Source organism: Carex rostrata, chromosome 11 (genome assembly GCF_964058835.1).
Source record: "Carex rostrata chromosome 11, lpCarRost1.2, whole genome shotgun sequence".
NCBI classification, from domain to species: Eukaryota; Viridiplantae; Streptophyta; class Magnoliopsida; order Poales; family Cyperaceae; genus Carex; species Carex rostrata.
The window spans coordinates 7,999,215-8,014,807 of record NC_135928.1 but is presented as its reverse complement, the minus strand read 5'-3'; the positions used below and the strand labels follow the sequence as shown (position 1 = coordinate 8,014,807).

Genomic DNA, 15,593 nt, shown 5'->3' with positions numbered 1-15,593 from the left:
TATCCATCATGTTTTAATATATCCATCATGTTGAACGATTGAAAATGTAAGATGTAATCGTATATCACAAAAAACGGTGTAAGTGATCCCTCCACTTAGTTATATATTTATATTGGGTCAAACTATAAGATCCAATTGTTTGACATCTCAAATTTAAAAATCCCATGATAGCTGTTACTGTGACGAAGCGAATAGCTACCCAAAATTAGAATAAAGCAGAGGACATTTTTTTGTAATTTTTTTTTTTAAATTTCCAATTAGATTCTTCGAATTCGTATCCTCTGTATTAACTCAAATTTCCAATTAGATTCTTCAAATTCGTGCCTCCCATGCTGGGCAAAACCTTGTATTTTTAATTAATTTCCTTTTTTTAAAAGTAATTAAAAATTGACCCTTTTGTTTAGGCAAAGATATATTAAAGATCAATATTAATAATTCATTTCATCGTATAAGTAGCAATTAAAATCCCGTACAATGTTTTAGATAAATTAAGATATATTAAAATTCTTATTGATGAAGGAAATCTGTTTAAATTAGTCATGAAACAAAGATACTAATATAAATTAGTCAAGAAAATCTGTTTAAAATCCGGTCCAATTTCTTTCATACTTTATTATACCTCATTTTTTATATCTTTATTTTCAAAATTCAAACTATCGATCTGAACTGCACAACATGATATTAATAATGCTTGGAGATAAAATTTTATAATTTTGAAATTTTTTTTACTATTCTTTTACATATGTTGAAAATCAATGTTATCGAACGGTCCAAAAATAGTGATTTTGTACCTATCTTAAAAATATTAAAAAAAATTCAAAAATTATAAAATTTCATTTTTTTAGTATGGATATCAACGTAAATATATAGCACCTACTTTACAATCCTTTTTATTTTATTTTTTCTAACTTATGTTATCCCAACTAATTTGGCTCCCTCCTATATATATGAGTATGACTAAATTGCTACTGGTAGCACTTCGACTTAAGTGCTTACGGGGTCATATCTTAGTATTTGATGTTCAAACAACAAATCCAAACAGTTAGATGTTTAATCTATATTAAAATGTAATTGGAAACCAAATTTTACATTTCTTAGATTTTTTTACTATTTATTAAGATGGTTTGAAAATCGCTGTTTTTATTAAAATTCTGCACCATTAAAAAACGGCGATTTCAAACCATCTTAATAAATAGTAAAAAAATTCCAAAAAATGTAAAATTTGGTCTCCAAGCACATTTTAATATAGATTGAATATCTAACAGTTTGGATCTATTGTTTGAACATCAAATACAAAGATATGACCCCGTAAGCACTTAGGTCGAAGTGCTACCGGTAGTAATTTAGCCATACTCATATATATATTATCCTAACTTCTAGCTTAATATGACCCAACAAATATAAAATTGCTGTTTCTATTTTCAAATGATATAATTTAAAATCAAAGTAATTAATTTTGGCACAAAATTTATTTTAGCTGTGATAATTTTTTTATTATTTTAAATAGTATCAACATTTTCTATTTTTTTTAAAAAAATCAAAAAAAGCACCAATAAAATGCAATAATATTTGGCTGCGTAATTAAGATACATATTCTCTTATAAATAACAACAACACATACACATACACCAACAAGCAAACAGCATCCAATAACCAAAAATGGCAACCTTCTCCTATTCCATTCTCTCATTGTCTCTCTTCCTTCTCTTTAGCAACTTGGCATTAGCATTCTCCTCTGAGTTGCCCATTGAAATTCAGAAGCTACAAGATGCCGACCGAGTTGGGCAGCTGCCCGGCCAGCCACCGGTGGATTTCAAGCAATACGCTGGGTACGTAACGGTGAATGAAACGCATGGTCGCGCACTCTTCTATTGGTTCTTTGAGGCCATGAAAAACCCTGAGAAGAAACCAGTCTTGCTATGGCTTAATGGAGGTAACATATATATATATATATATATATATATATATTCCAACTATAATCTAGCAAAATTCAATTCCATTTAACTTCGTGTATATATATGCTGTTTTTTGTTTCTCTTTTTTTGAAGCAAAAAATATGTTCTTACTTTACACTATTAAAAGTTTGTTCTTACTATATATACACTATTTTTTATTATTATTACTATTATTATGATTATTATTGAGAGAGAAATTTAGAGTAGAGCTGAGCTCTATTTGAATTATTTTCAAGGAGAGAGAAATTAGACTACTGTTCCATCCCATTATTGGTTCTTTATATCCAAAAAAAGTGATAAATATATTGATAAAGCTATTTTGACATCAGGCATCGCATCGGTAATATACACTTAAGTAGAGTAAAGTCGTGCTTTACTCTATATATATATATATATAAATTTACTTTATCTTTATTGGTCGTGCGCTACGTAAACTCAAAATAATTCTGACAATATATGTAACCCTGGAAAACACCTAAAACAACTGCAAATGTAAAAGTTCATCTGGTAGCTAGTATCACCTAATTTCTCCATTTTAGTTGGAATGGATATATATATATATATATCCCTTCTTAATTACAATATCTTGCAAGTTATTTCTCCAATCCGTTGTAATTACTAATTGCTGAAAATGAAAGGCCACCTGATTGAGTGTATAAGGACAGTAAATTCCCCACGCTTTGTCTTCTTCAACAGAAAACGGAAAACTATAATTAATTATATAGAGACAAAATCATAATATCATAATACTGTAATCAATTAATTAATTAATATAATATGGTCTTGCTTGAATACAATTTCTTAAGATAGATAGGGCATCCTTGTGACGTCATCATATAATTATTGGCCAATTTTGGGTTTCTAATTTCTAATAGACATATATCATAATTATATTAGTTGAGAACCATGTAATTAATTTCAAACTTAGACATACATGTCTTTTATCAAATGTTCTTTTCATAACAGACAAACTGAAATTGATCACTTGAGATTTTTATATCAAGCATTCATATGATAAAGACAATTGACCATTCCATTACCATTAATTGTGCATCATTATGAATTATTGATTCTACCATAGAGGCATATCACTGTAAGAATAGGACAGTACCCGCAAGGATAAAGAAAATACTATTGCCGATGGTACACCGACAGAAACGTATTATTTTTAAGCGTATCAATATTACCGACAATGGTCCTATTCTTATAGTGCATGCATGTGAATATGTGATATGATAAAGACAACCATATATATATAGAGTTTATATGTATGTATGTGTGTATGTATGTATTATATCCAATTTAATGAAATAAAAGAAAAGCTTTTACTTTTTTTATTATTTATAAGTTGGTTTTGTTTCTTACAGTTGCACTTTGATTAAGGAGTAATAAAATATTAATTTTAAATCATTATAAATTAACAAAATAATTTTATTGACCTTATCCTTCTATCAAGTATCTAACCTAAAAAGATAGTTTATCAAATAATCACGACTCATTATGTCACCAAGGTGCTAGAATATATATCTAACTAAAGCACACCATGTTTCACACATATTTATTTATAAATTTTAATTGTAGATAAAAATATGGTTGCTGTTAAAAAATATATATTTTATAAAAAAAAAGTTGGTAAAATTAAGCACCTCGTATAAAGCACCTAAATATTTTTTTAGGTGGAATAAATTAAGATCGATACAATATTTTTATTTTTATTTTTATAAGAAATAGAAATTGCAGTCAACATTCTCTCATGCCCAGCATGAAAGCTCTGGAAAGAATAAAAGAAAAAGAAAAATGTATAAAACTAAGCCAAATAAGTAAGTTAAATAAAAAACAGTACATGAAAAAATAGATAGAATTTATTATTTAACACTACCTTAAATATCAATTATCCACTTTGACCTAATTTTGTGTTACCGGGTCAACAAAAATCTCTTGTTTCAAGGAAACTAAATTATTATTATATTTTGTTCCACCTAGGAAAAGATTCTTTCAATATGTACTTTGACAAAGTGATAATTTAATTCCTTTTTCAACCCTCAAAATCCTCTCCGGGATCTACAATTTTTAGTAACATCTCAAGCAAAGAAGAATGAACTTTTGGACCTTGACTCCCCTTGAAACAAAGCAACTATTGCTGTTATTTTTCTAGTTATTTAACTTTTTTTTGGTAATTATATTGTGTGTGTGCTGCACGAAGCCATAATTACGCTGTAAATATCTTTATCTCTATTTTTGTATGAAAAAAAATTGTCAATTAAACCTGCATGTCTGATGAGTGACCAGCCCATAAAATGACATAAATATTTATATATGTAAAGTCAAATATCACATACTGATACAAATTTGCTAATAAGTTTCATACTGATGTAATTGCCACTATAATTAGTAGAGGTTAAAATGACATAAATATTTATATATGTAAAGTCAAATGTCACATACTGATACAAATTTTGCTAATAAGCTTTCATGCTGATGTAATGGCCACTATAATTGGTAGGGGTGAAAACTATCGGTAATATCTGATCCGTATTCGAAAATTTAAATGCGGATATCTGAATATATGTGTGAATAAAGATACTGATATAGTTTTACGTTTCAATTATCCATAGCCGAATAGTAGATATATATCATATATTTGAATATATATTATGAAAATTTTATGTTATTTACCATTATAATTAGATAAATATTACCAACTTTAACATTTTATATATTATTTTCATAAATATCTGATCTAATCCGAATCCGTATCCGTCTTATATCCGCTCAAAAAAGACATGGATATGGTTTTACCACTAGCCGCTTCGTTTTCACCCCGATAATAATTGGTCAACCAGAAAAAAAGTTTTGATCTCATTAATTGATCATCAATTAATGAAATAAAAAGACAAGATACTTTTACTCCTTTACCAGATGACATCAGTAAAATATACAAAAGCCTAAATATTGCTTTCAAGCATTTAAATTCATTCTGGGACCATACAGATATTATATTTTTATAATAGTGAGCCCCCCCCCCCTCTCCCTCCTTTTGTTTGGTGATAAATTGCTCTTTTAATCCGTACTTAATTTTAAGCACTGAGATCATGTGGCAGCTAAAGAACGTACAGCAAATCAGGTTTTTTAGTTTTGTTTTTGTTCTGTAGTGTATGATCCAAGTCTAGTGGTATGAGTCAATACCATAGAAGTCACTCAAATGTCCTTTCTTTGAGCTTGCATGCATATCATGAGATGAGAAATGAGAAGCAAATAATTCTTTGACTTGTAATGGTAGTTGGATAAGGACTCGAGCAGTATACCTAACAAAATGGGCCTAATAATAATTCATGAGGAGACAATTTGGTTGCCTTTTATTTTATTATTTTGATATATTAAGAACATTTTCTTTACAAATAGGTCATGTAACCCATAACCTAATTAATGGTCCGCATCCCAACCTAACAGTGACCATATTTTATTTAAAAATTCTTTAACTATATTGGTTGTCATTTGTGGAAAAAATTCCACCACATGTTGAGAAATAATGAGATACAAGTCAAATTTTGAAATCTCTTAATTTTCTGTCACATGAACTGTTACCAGATATTATTATGAGGTCGTTTTCAAGTTGGTTGAATTAATTCCTCCTGTTGAGATATATATTTTTGTCCAGAAGTTTTAAACAATAGAATACTAAGTTTTGAGAAATATCCAAAATAAATTTGCAATTTGATTTCAGGACCTGGATGTTCATCAGTTGGTTATGGAGCAGTGGAGGAATTGGGGCCTTTTCTGATGCAAAAGGGGGTGCCACAGCTCAAATTCAACAAATATGCCTGGAATAAAGGCACTAAATATTATCTCTTCTTTACATAATTGCAGCATAACAAAAAGGAAATAATTGGTTGAGAAATTATCCTAACATTTTTTTTTAAATTTACAGAGGCCAACGTAATATTCGTTGAATCCCCTGTTGGTGTTGGCTTTTCTTATACCAATACCAGTTCTGATTTGAAAATGTTGGGTGACAAATTCACTGGTAATTTTGCATAAAAGAAGAGTTTATATCTTCTTCTTTTTAAAAAAAAAACATAATATATATTCTGTATCAATTCTTCACATTTAATGTTTTTTCGTTGGTCAATGCTATACAGCTAAGGATTCATATGTATTCCTAGTGAATTGGTTCAAGAAATTTCCACAGTTCAAATCCCATGACTTCTACATCGCTGGAGAAAGTTATGCTGGTAAAAACTATTCTTTTGTACTGTTCTTAGTGAAGATGCTCAAGATTTTTAGTTGTTTTATTAATGTATTGTTTTATTAATTTCCAGGACATTATGTGCCACAACTCTCGGAACAAATATTTGACAAAAACAAAGATTGTCCCAAGGATAATTACATTAATTTCAAGGGTTTCATGGTAATATCTTCTTCTTTATTACATGCTATTTGCAAAACTATAAAATTATTTTTACTGTTACTGCAAAAAACTGACCGAATCACATAATTTCCCAATGTTTTTAAAAAATAATAGCAAATATATTGCAAATAATAGCAAAAAACAAAGATTGTCCCAAGGATAATTACATTGATTTCAAGGGTTTCATGGTAATATCTTCTTCTTTATTACATGCTATTTGTAAAACCATAATATTATTTTTACTGTTACTGCAAAAACCCAATCGAATCACATAATTTCCCAATGTTTTAAAAAAATAACAGCAAATATATTGCAAACATGTTATCTTTAATGATTCAAATGATTGATATGTTTATTGTTTTGTTAACATCCAAACTAAACTGAACTCTCTAAAAATGTTCCAGATAGGAAATGCATGGATGGATGATGAAACAGATACAACAGGCATGATAGACTATGCATGGGACCATGCAGTGATTTCTGATGAACTCTATCATGCAATCAAAATCAACTGTAACTTTAGTCAAGTGAATATCAGTAAAACTTGCAACAAGTTGATGGATGATTACTATGCTGTTTACAATATCATTGACATGTATAGCTTATATGTACCAACTTGTGTTGAGAACACTACCAACGGAAGATTACTGAGGTCGCACTGGATCAAAGGAGCAGGTCCCAAGATAAATTCCAAATTTGTGAGTATAATTGCATGCGCTACGTAAATTAACTAATGATAAAGTCTCAGCGGATATATATACTGATTTTTGATATTTTGCAGAGAAAACTGAGCGGTTATGATCCGTGTGTATCGGACTACACAGAGGTGTATTTCAACCGAAAGGATGTGCAAAAAGCTTTACATGCCAACACTACAAATATTGGATACAACTGGACTCATTGCAGGTAGTCTAATTAAAGCATAATCAATTCAAAATTAATTCAATTATATAAGATCAATATAAATTTTACACTTATTGTTTCATTACTGCAGTGATGCAATTAATGAGCACTGGCAGGACTCAGTTTTTTCTGTTGTACCGACCTTAAGGAAGCTAGTAGAAGGCGGCCTCCGGGTTTGGGTTTTCAGGTGAATATCTCATCTGTTTCTTACAAAAAGTGTACATCAATATATTCTAAGTTACTTAAATTACAAGTATTAAATGTAACTAATATGATTAATTTTTATTCAATTCCAGTGGTGACACTGATGGCAGAGTTCCGGTGACATCGACAAGGTATACTTTGCACAAACTTGGCCTAAAAACTGTCCAAGAATGGAAACCTTGGTACGCTGGACAACAGGTACATACAAAATTAAAGCTTTACAACCTTATTTTCTGACATAAAAGTATCTTAACAGGAGCTTTAATTGTTATGTTTAATCATGTTTGGTTAAGGTCGGAGGATGGACAGTAATGTATGACGGGTTAACATTCGTTACTATTCGCGGGGCTGGGCATGAAGTGCCGGAATTCAAACCAAAACAAGCTCTAGAACTTGCCAAGTTTTTCTTGGCAAATGAGCAGCTTCCTTCTAAACCATTTTAGGAGTCTTTTTTTTTAATTATTTTTATTGTTAGTTTGGTGTGTTATAGTTTTTCATACATAACAAGGGATTAATAGGAACAAGATTACAGCAAAAATAGTAATACTTTAACTATGGTTGATTTATTTTATTGAATAAGTGTTAGAGAAGATGTTCTTGTGTAACCATTAAAGATAGCTTTAATAATAATGAAGCAAACTTCAGATCCTATCTCTGTTCTCCTTCCTCTCTCTGTTTTTTTTTATTATTATTATTATTATTATTATTATTATTATTATTATTATTATTATTCTTTAGTTTAAGCAAAATCATTATCTTTGAATGGTGCAGAATTTTTAGATGAGTGATTTTTTATCTATCTGAAAAAATAATAAAAAAAATAGATTTCTTTTAATATCCAAGTGCATTTTCATATTAAAATCATGTTGAGCCGTTTGAATTGACTGTTTGGACTTCAAAAACAAAGATATAAATGTGTATCATCATATTCTCACTATTATTATAGAGGAGGGTTCAAATGCCTCCATTTTTTGTGTCTCCATCATGCTTCTATTCTTTTAAAATGTTAATAAATCAAAATATAAATCATAAACATCAAAATAAAACTGTTAGATGTGATCTATGTTTATTTCCTCTATGTGTTCATAAAAGAGATATCACATTTCAATTTTGTTTCATGTGAAACAATCATTTAAAAAATCAATGTCTAGAAATTATCCACATTAGTATGTTTTACAAGCTTTTGATGACAACTAAAATAAAGTTGAAATGTCACAATTTTTTACACATGCATAGATAAAATGATGTAGATCAATCATATTCTACGGTTTTAGTTTGACTTTTAAGTTTTAAATTTTAAGTTATTAAATTTTTTAAAAATAGAGTAATCCAACACAAAAAAATGGAGGCATTTGGGCTCATTATTATAATATTTATTCACGTAATGGGATTAATTAGTTTATTCATGGCAGTCAAATAAAAATTAAAAAGGAAAGTCCACAAGTAAGCATTCAACGGGGCTAACCTCTCTTTTTTTTTTTTTTTTTTTTTTTTTTGCTAACATCTCTTTCAATATCGTAATCCTGAAATAACAAATCAGGAAATTAGAATCACAGTCAAAAGAAAAAAAAAAATACCAACTGTCACTTTTAAGTCGCCATCAAAATACTTCACCACAACTTAGTTAATTATTAAATATCAAAAGGTAAAATTTTGATAGCAACCTTAAAAATTTTCTATCTATCTAAAAAAATAATAAAAAATTTCTAATATTTTTTTAATATCCAAGTACATTTTAGTATTAAAATTATGTTGAACAGTTTGAATTGACTGTTTGGACTTCAAAAACAAAAAATGTATATCGTCATATTCTCACTATTATTATAATATTTATTCACATAATGGGATTAATTAGTTTAAGCAAAAATCATTATCTTTAAATGGTGCAGAATTTTTCGATCAAGTGATTTTCTATCTATTTGGAAAAATAATAAAAATTTATTAATTTTATTTTTAATATTTAAGTTCATTTTCATATTAAAATCATGTTGAGCGGTTTGAATTGACTGTTTAGACTTCAAAAACAAAGATATAAATGTATATCATCATATTCTCACTATTATTATAATATTTATTCACATAATGGGATTAATTAGTTTAAGCAAAATTATTATCTTTGAATGGTGCATAATTTTTAGATAAAGTGATTCTCTATTTATCTGGAAAAATAATAAAAAGTTTCTAATTTTATTTTTAATATTCAAGTTCATATTCATATTAAAATTATGTTGAGCAGTTTGAATTAATTGTCTAGACTTCAAAAATAAAGATATAAACGTATACCATCATATTCTCACTATTATTATAGGGTAATTATAATTTTTTCCACCTATCATTTCTCTATTTCATCTCCCAATTAACTAACTTTCTATTTTAACTATAACTACAAATTCTAACTACCTTTATTTCTTTTCTCTTTCTTTTTTTCTATTCCACCTCCATCTCCCACTCCATCTCCCATTCCCTCTTTCACCTCCGCCTCTGTTTTTCTATTGATAAGCTCCCTCCCTCTCCCATCTCCCACCATCTCCCACCTCGAAATGGTAAATACAGTAAGTTTCCTCCCTCTCTCACCTCTGCCTCTGTCTCTATTTTTTCCGTCTATGCTACTGCTCCCGCTGTAGCGGACGTTCTACCGGAGCTCATTTTTCACTCCATCCCAATCAAGCTGACATTCTGCCGGGAATGAATACTTCAACGTGTATAAATGAATATTTGAGCACGTCTCTGCTGGATCAGATCCATCATTGTTGACCTTGTCAAAATGAGTGCTAAATGGTTCAAGTTCAACTAAATTTGTCTCTATGGATGCAATTAATCTCTTTCATGTCTATGTTCTCCTTCCTCATGAAGTAGCGAGTTATTTGCAAAGAACAAATCTTTATTAATGGTGAATTAGGCCACTGTGTACTAAGTAAATGATATAAAAACAAATTTTGAAAAAAAAATAGAGGTATATGAATGAATGCTTGATGTCTTTAGGTATGAATACTTGCGTAACAAGATATGAATATTTGCGTAACAAGATATGAATACTTGTGCAACGGACAACTCGAAAGTATGTCATCATGGATCTCATTTGAAAAATAAAATTGTGTAGAAAACGTTCGTGGTTTTAGATTTGCAAAATTCCTCACAGATCGTCAAAAATATTGATTAGATTGAACCGAAAAAAAATCACCTCTAAAAACATGTAAAAGATAGATAAGTGATGTGTCCAAGTTTTTTATTTACATTTGCACGACGAGGATGAATACTTTCTCGATGAAGTATGAATACTTGTGTGATAATATATGAATACTTGTGCAACGGACAACTCGAAAGTATGTCATCATAGATCTCATTTGAAAGAGAAAATTGTGTAGAAGACGCTCGTGGTTTTAGATTTACAAAATTTCTCGCAGATCATCAGAAATATTAGTTATATTGAAAGGAGAAAAAAAATCACATTTAAAAACATATAAAAGATGGATGAGTGATGTGTCCAGCTTTTTTATTTACACTTGCATGATGCGGATGAATACTTTCTCGATGGTTTATGAATACTTTCTCGATGATGTATGAATACTTGTATGATGAGATATGAATATTTGTGCAACGGACAACTCGACAATATGTCATCATGGATCTCATTTGAAAGAGAAAATTGTGCAGAAAACATTCGTAATTTTATATTTGCAAAATTTCTCACATATTGTTAGAAATATTGGTTTAATAATTGGGGATGAAATGAGAGAAGGTTACGGAGGGATAACTAGGTGCTCCCATTATTATAATTTTATTCACATAATGGGATTAATATTCATGGCAGTCAAATAAAAATGAGAAAGGAAAGCCCACAAGTAAACATTCAACGGGGCTAACATCTCTTTCAATATCGTAATCCTGAAAAATCAAATCAGGAAGTTAGAATCACTGTCAAAAGGAAAAATACCAAATGTCACTTTTAAGTCCCCATCAAAACACTTCACCACAACTTAGTTAATTATTAAATATAAAAAGGTAAAATTTTGATAGCAAAAAAAAACTTCCCTATGCGCGCAACTAGGGGTGGCAACGAACCGAACCGAACCGAACTTACCTTAGGTTTGAGTTTGGTTTGAATTAATTTCGAACCGAACCTGGTTTGATTTGTTTCGAACCGAACCCATTTCGAATCGAATTAATTGCGAACTACACATTTTTCGAATCGAACCGAATCGAACCACGAACTAAATTATTTTTTAACAGTCCTAGTTATACCGGTAGTTTATACATTAATTTTTTCTCGCGGGACAATTCACATAGCTTCCTTTTACCGGTATGAACTATGAAATTAGTGTTTTTAAGTTGAAAAATTGTTTATGAAAAAATACATCAGAGACGGCTTTCCTAGTATAAACTATGAGAGACGATCGAAGAGAGAGAAGAGACGGTCATCTAGGCCGGAGAGAGGAGTGACAGCCGGAGAGACAGCCAGTCGCCGAGAGCGTCGGCTAGATTTTAGAGCTAGAGGGAGAGTGAGTTAGGGAGAGGTGGAGAGAGAACTAGGTTATTGAGATTTGAGAGCGAGAGAGTGTCAGCTAAGTTAAATTATGACTCTCTATCTTGGATTTTAATTTCATCAGGTAAATGGACGGCCGATGTTATTATGAGATTCGAACCATAAAAATGATCGAACCCATTTCGATCGAACCAGACTAGGTTTGGGTTTGGTTTGAATTAATTCCGAACCGAACCTGGTTTGGTTTGTTTCAATTCGAACCCATTTCGAATCGAATTAAACTCGAATCAAACCCGAATCAAACCCGAATCGAATCACGAACCTCGAATTTTTTTGCCAGCCCTACGCGCAACACTAAACCCCTTGTACTTTTGGCACATAACTTGACACTTCTCGTCTTTTTTTTATCTTTTAATTTTTTTTTTCTGAAGAAAAATGAGGATTCAAGTCCTCATTTGTTATATCGGGAATGCATTTGATCAAAAGAGAATCAGTCTTTAATTTAGTAATAAACTGTAACATCTTTTATATATATAAAAAGTAACGAATTTAAAATCCGAATAAAAATTCTATATAAACATTAAATTCGAAAGATTTAAGCCTTCATCTTTCTCTAAAAAAATTAGCCAAAACACCAATTAGAAAGCCCAAGAAATGCAACTAAAGCACTCAATATAAAGATGCGAATCATGTGGAAGAAAGGAGAACAATTATTATAAGTGGATGTTGCCATCAATGATTTTAACATCTCATGACTTGATTTGTATTCTCTAGCATTTATATAAGGTGCTGATGACAATATACTAACTGGTAAAAAATAATTTTCAAACTATCATCGTCACAACCGCCTTTTTGGACTTCAAATAATGGTATGAGTTACATTATCCTCGATGCATGTAGTAAAAAATGTATTCATGGACAAAATTAAATAATTCAAATCAGGGTTTGAAATATAAAATAAATAGAATTCTGATAATTGTTTCCGCACTTCTATTTCTCAATTATCTTCCTACTTAACTTTCATAACTATCTGTTGGATTTCGGGGTAACCAAAACTGATTTAGACTTAAGCTGCGGAAAGACCGTAAAACAAAAAATTTACTTCTAACTCAAGCCCAGGATTAAACGGGATATGTCAAGAAACTTTTCAAGGCGGTCCACCTTCAGTATTCCTTTGGCATCAAAATCCAATTTAATCTCTTTACAAATCTACTCCATGATTAATTTCTAAAACTTTAATCTACTTATCAATTAAATAGATTAATATAACATTTATACCTTGTTTCCAAATTCGGATTGGAATACAGACCGAGCAAGAAGAGTGACTCCGGGAATGACTCGTCTTGGAGCATCAAACGTCTGATGCCTCTATCAGTTATCCACCAGGACTAACCGGAGAGCAGTTTATTTTTTTTGCCAGAAATACTATAAACCGCGGGATTCTGCAAAAATACTATTAACCAATAAAAGACGAAAATACATAAACATGAATTTGCAGTTATTCAGATTCACTAATAAGCAAAACTAAAATACCGCAAAATTTGAGAAAACACTATTCACCAATCCCGCAAAATTTGGGAAAACACTATTCACCAATCCCGCAAATATACTTCTTAACAACACCCAAGATTATACGTCAATTATGAATAACTTTCTTTTCTCAATAGAAACACTATTTGAGAGAGAAACCGAGAAAGAGAGAAAATAGAAACTCGAATTGATCTGACACAATCCGATATGAAGTGAATTAGTAGTATTTCTCTCTACCCCTCCACCCCTATTTATAGGGTTATATGGCAACCCCCTCGGGTGGATAAGGATGATGACATGTCACGATGAAGTGTCATGTGGATAAGAACGATGACGTGTTATGTGGATAAGAACGATGACGTGTCATGTGGATAAGAATGATAACATGTCATGTGGATAAGGATGACATGTGAAAAGACTAAAATGCCCTTGGCCCAAATTCAATTAATATCCATATAATTATTCTGAACAATTATATTTCTTGCGGTTGTTGTTTCGGTAACTTTTATATAATGTGTTGTGCACGTTTATAAATTAACCGTTATTTTTGTTTGTCATCTTATATGGCATTTATAATTTAATTATATGACGTATAGTTAATTATAACCATCTTATTATTAATCATAATCAATTTATAATTAATCAATAAGATTCTCCGAGTAGCTCCTATATGGTATGACCCAATAGGATCTGTGTTATGTTGGTAAATAGAATCAGAACTGTTCTAACTTCTATAATCATAGGAGGCTTCTGACATCTGCACTATGACGATCCAATTACACAGATGATGATGTACTGTACAATATCACGATCCAGTAAATTATTTTACTCGTGTTAATTCTTTGTCTCATAGTTATCAGATCAGTTTCAAGGTAGGTATGTGTCATCCTTGCAAACTTCATCTTTTCTTGATGTTGAACAGATTACCAAATATAATTACTCTTGTAATTATACCGCATGCAGATAATCTTATTCTATCAAGGGGCCCAGTGATACTATAACTCGTATAGAGATACGAGGGACAATAGTACTTTTGGTAAACCATCACTTTCTCAGCTAAGCTATGTATACCGAAGAGATATCGTTATAGCTACTTTTTACAGATAACGTTAGATAACAATCACACATACACATATCTTAGTAGAAACGATGAATACCTTATACTGTAGAACTTTAACACTGAATGAAAACATTAATGACATGAACACAATTTCATTTAATATTTTATTTGGGGTCTGTCAAATACCATGTTCCTGAAACATGTATCTATATGATTAAAATGACATCTCTTATCAAATAGTTTGTAAAACTTAACCATCTTTTAATTCACATAATAACCTTGTAACGGTTAATTAGTGTTCCTACTAATTACCTCGATTAGAGACTTTTGAGAACATATATCATCTATATTATGAAGTTTCACAATTTCAGTTATTGACTCTAGTCAGTAAAAGAAATAATTCATAAATGCAATAATATTCAAGGCAACAAAATGACAGTTTATTAATCACTCAATTCATGAACAAAATATATATGATAAAATTATCGTATTATTGACTTCGAGATTATTACAAACTAACACTATCATGAGATGACCACTAATACATTAATAAAAAGATGACTATTTAACATGAAGCATGAAAGTATTTAACTTGAACAATTTAAGTATTAATTTCTATTAAAGGAACTATATTTACGTACATAAATAATGTCAATTAGACATTCTCGTGCAAATTTCATTTTATTCTCTGTATCATCCCTGTACTTATCTATACACGGGAATATTTATATTTATGAGCGAAAATATTTATACCTATAAAGTGAACAATTTTGAGTAGATCTATGGTGTTCTTAAGTTCATCAAGTCCTTTGGTGAACTCAAGTCTAAAACTCGTCAAATCGACTTTAAATAATGAATCCGAACCGTTGAAATTCGCTTACCTTGTGAGTGACACGTTTACATGTGAAAATTTTAAACATTTGAATTAATTTAGTATAAAGTGGTCAAAAAAACGTTCAAAAAATAAATGCATTAAAATTAATTTATTAACCTTCTAATTTTGACCCATTGACTTTATACTAAATTAATTCAAATGTTTAAAATTATCAC

The 15,593-nt window shown here is 30.1% G+C and overlaps 1 protein-coding gene across 1 annotated transcript; it reads left to right on the top strand.

The window, feature by feature from the left end:
• Nucleotides 1-1,628: 1,628 nt before the first annotated feature.
• Nucleotides 1,629-8,135, top strand: LOC144562109 (serine carboxypeptidase-like 34). The gene is made up of 10 exons (XM_078311271.1): nucleotides 1,629-1,933; nucleotides 5,680-5,787; nucleotides 5,884-5,979; nucleotides 6,095-6,187; nucleotides 6,275-6,363; nucleotides 6,768-7,061; nucleotides 7,145-7,269; nucleotides 7,358-7,453; nucleotides 7,563-7,668; nucleotides 7,764-8,135. The coding sequence occupies exons 1-10, from the start codon at nucleotides 1,660-1,662 to the stop codon at nucleotides 7,911-7,913; spliced, it is 1,431 nt and encodes a 476-aa protein (XP_078167397.1). The 5' UTR covers nucleotides 1,629-1,659; the 3' UTR covers nucleotides 7,914-8,135.
• The last annotated feature ends 7,458 nt before the right edge of the window (nucleotides 8,136-15,593 follow it).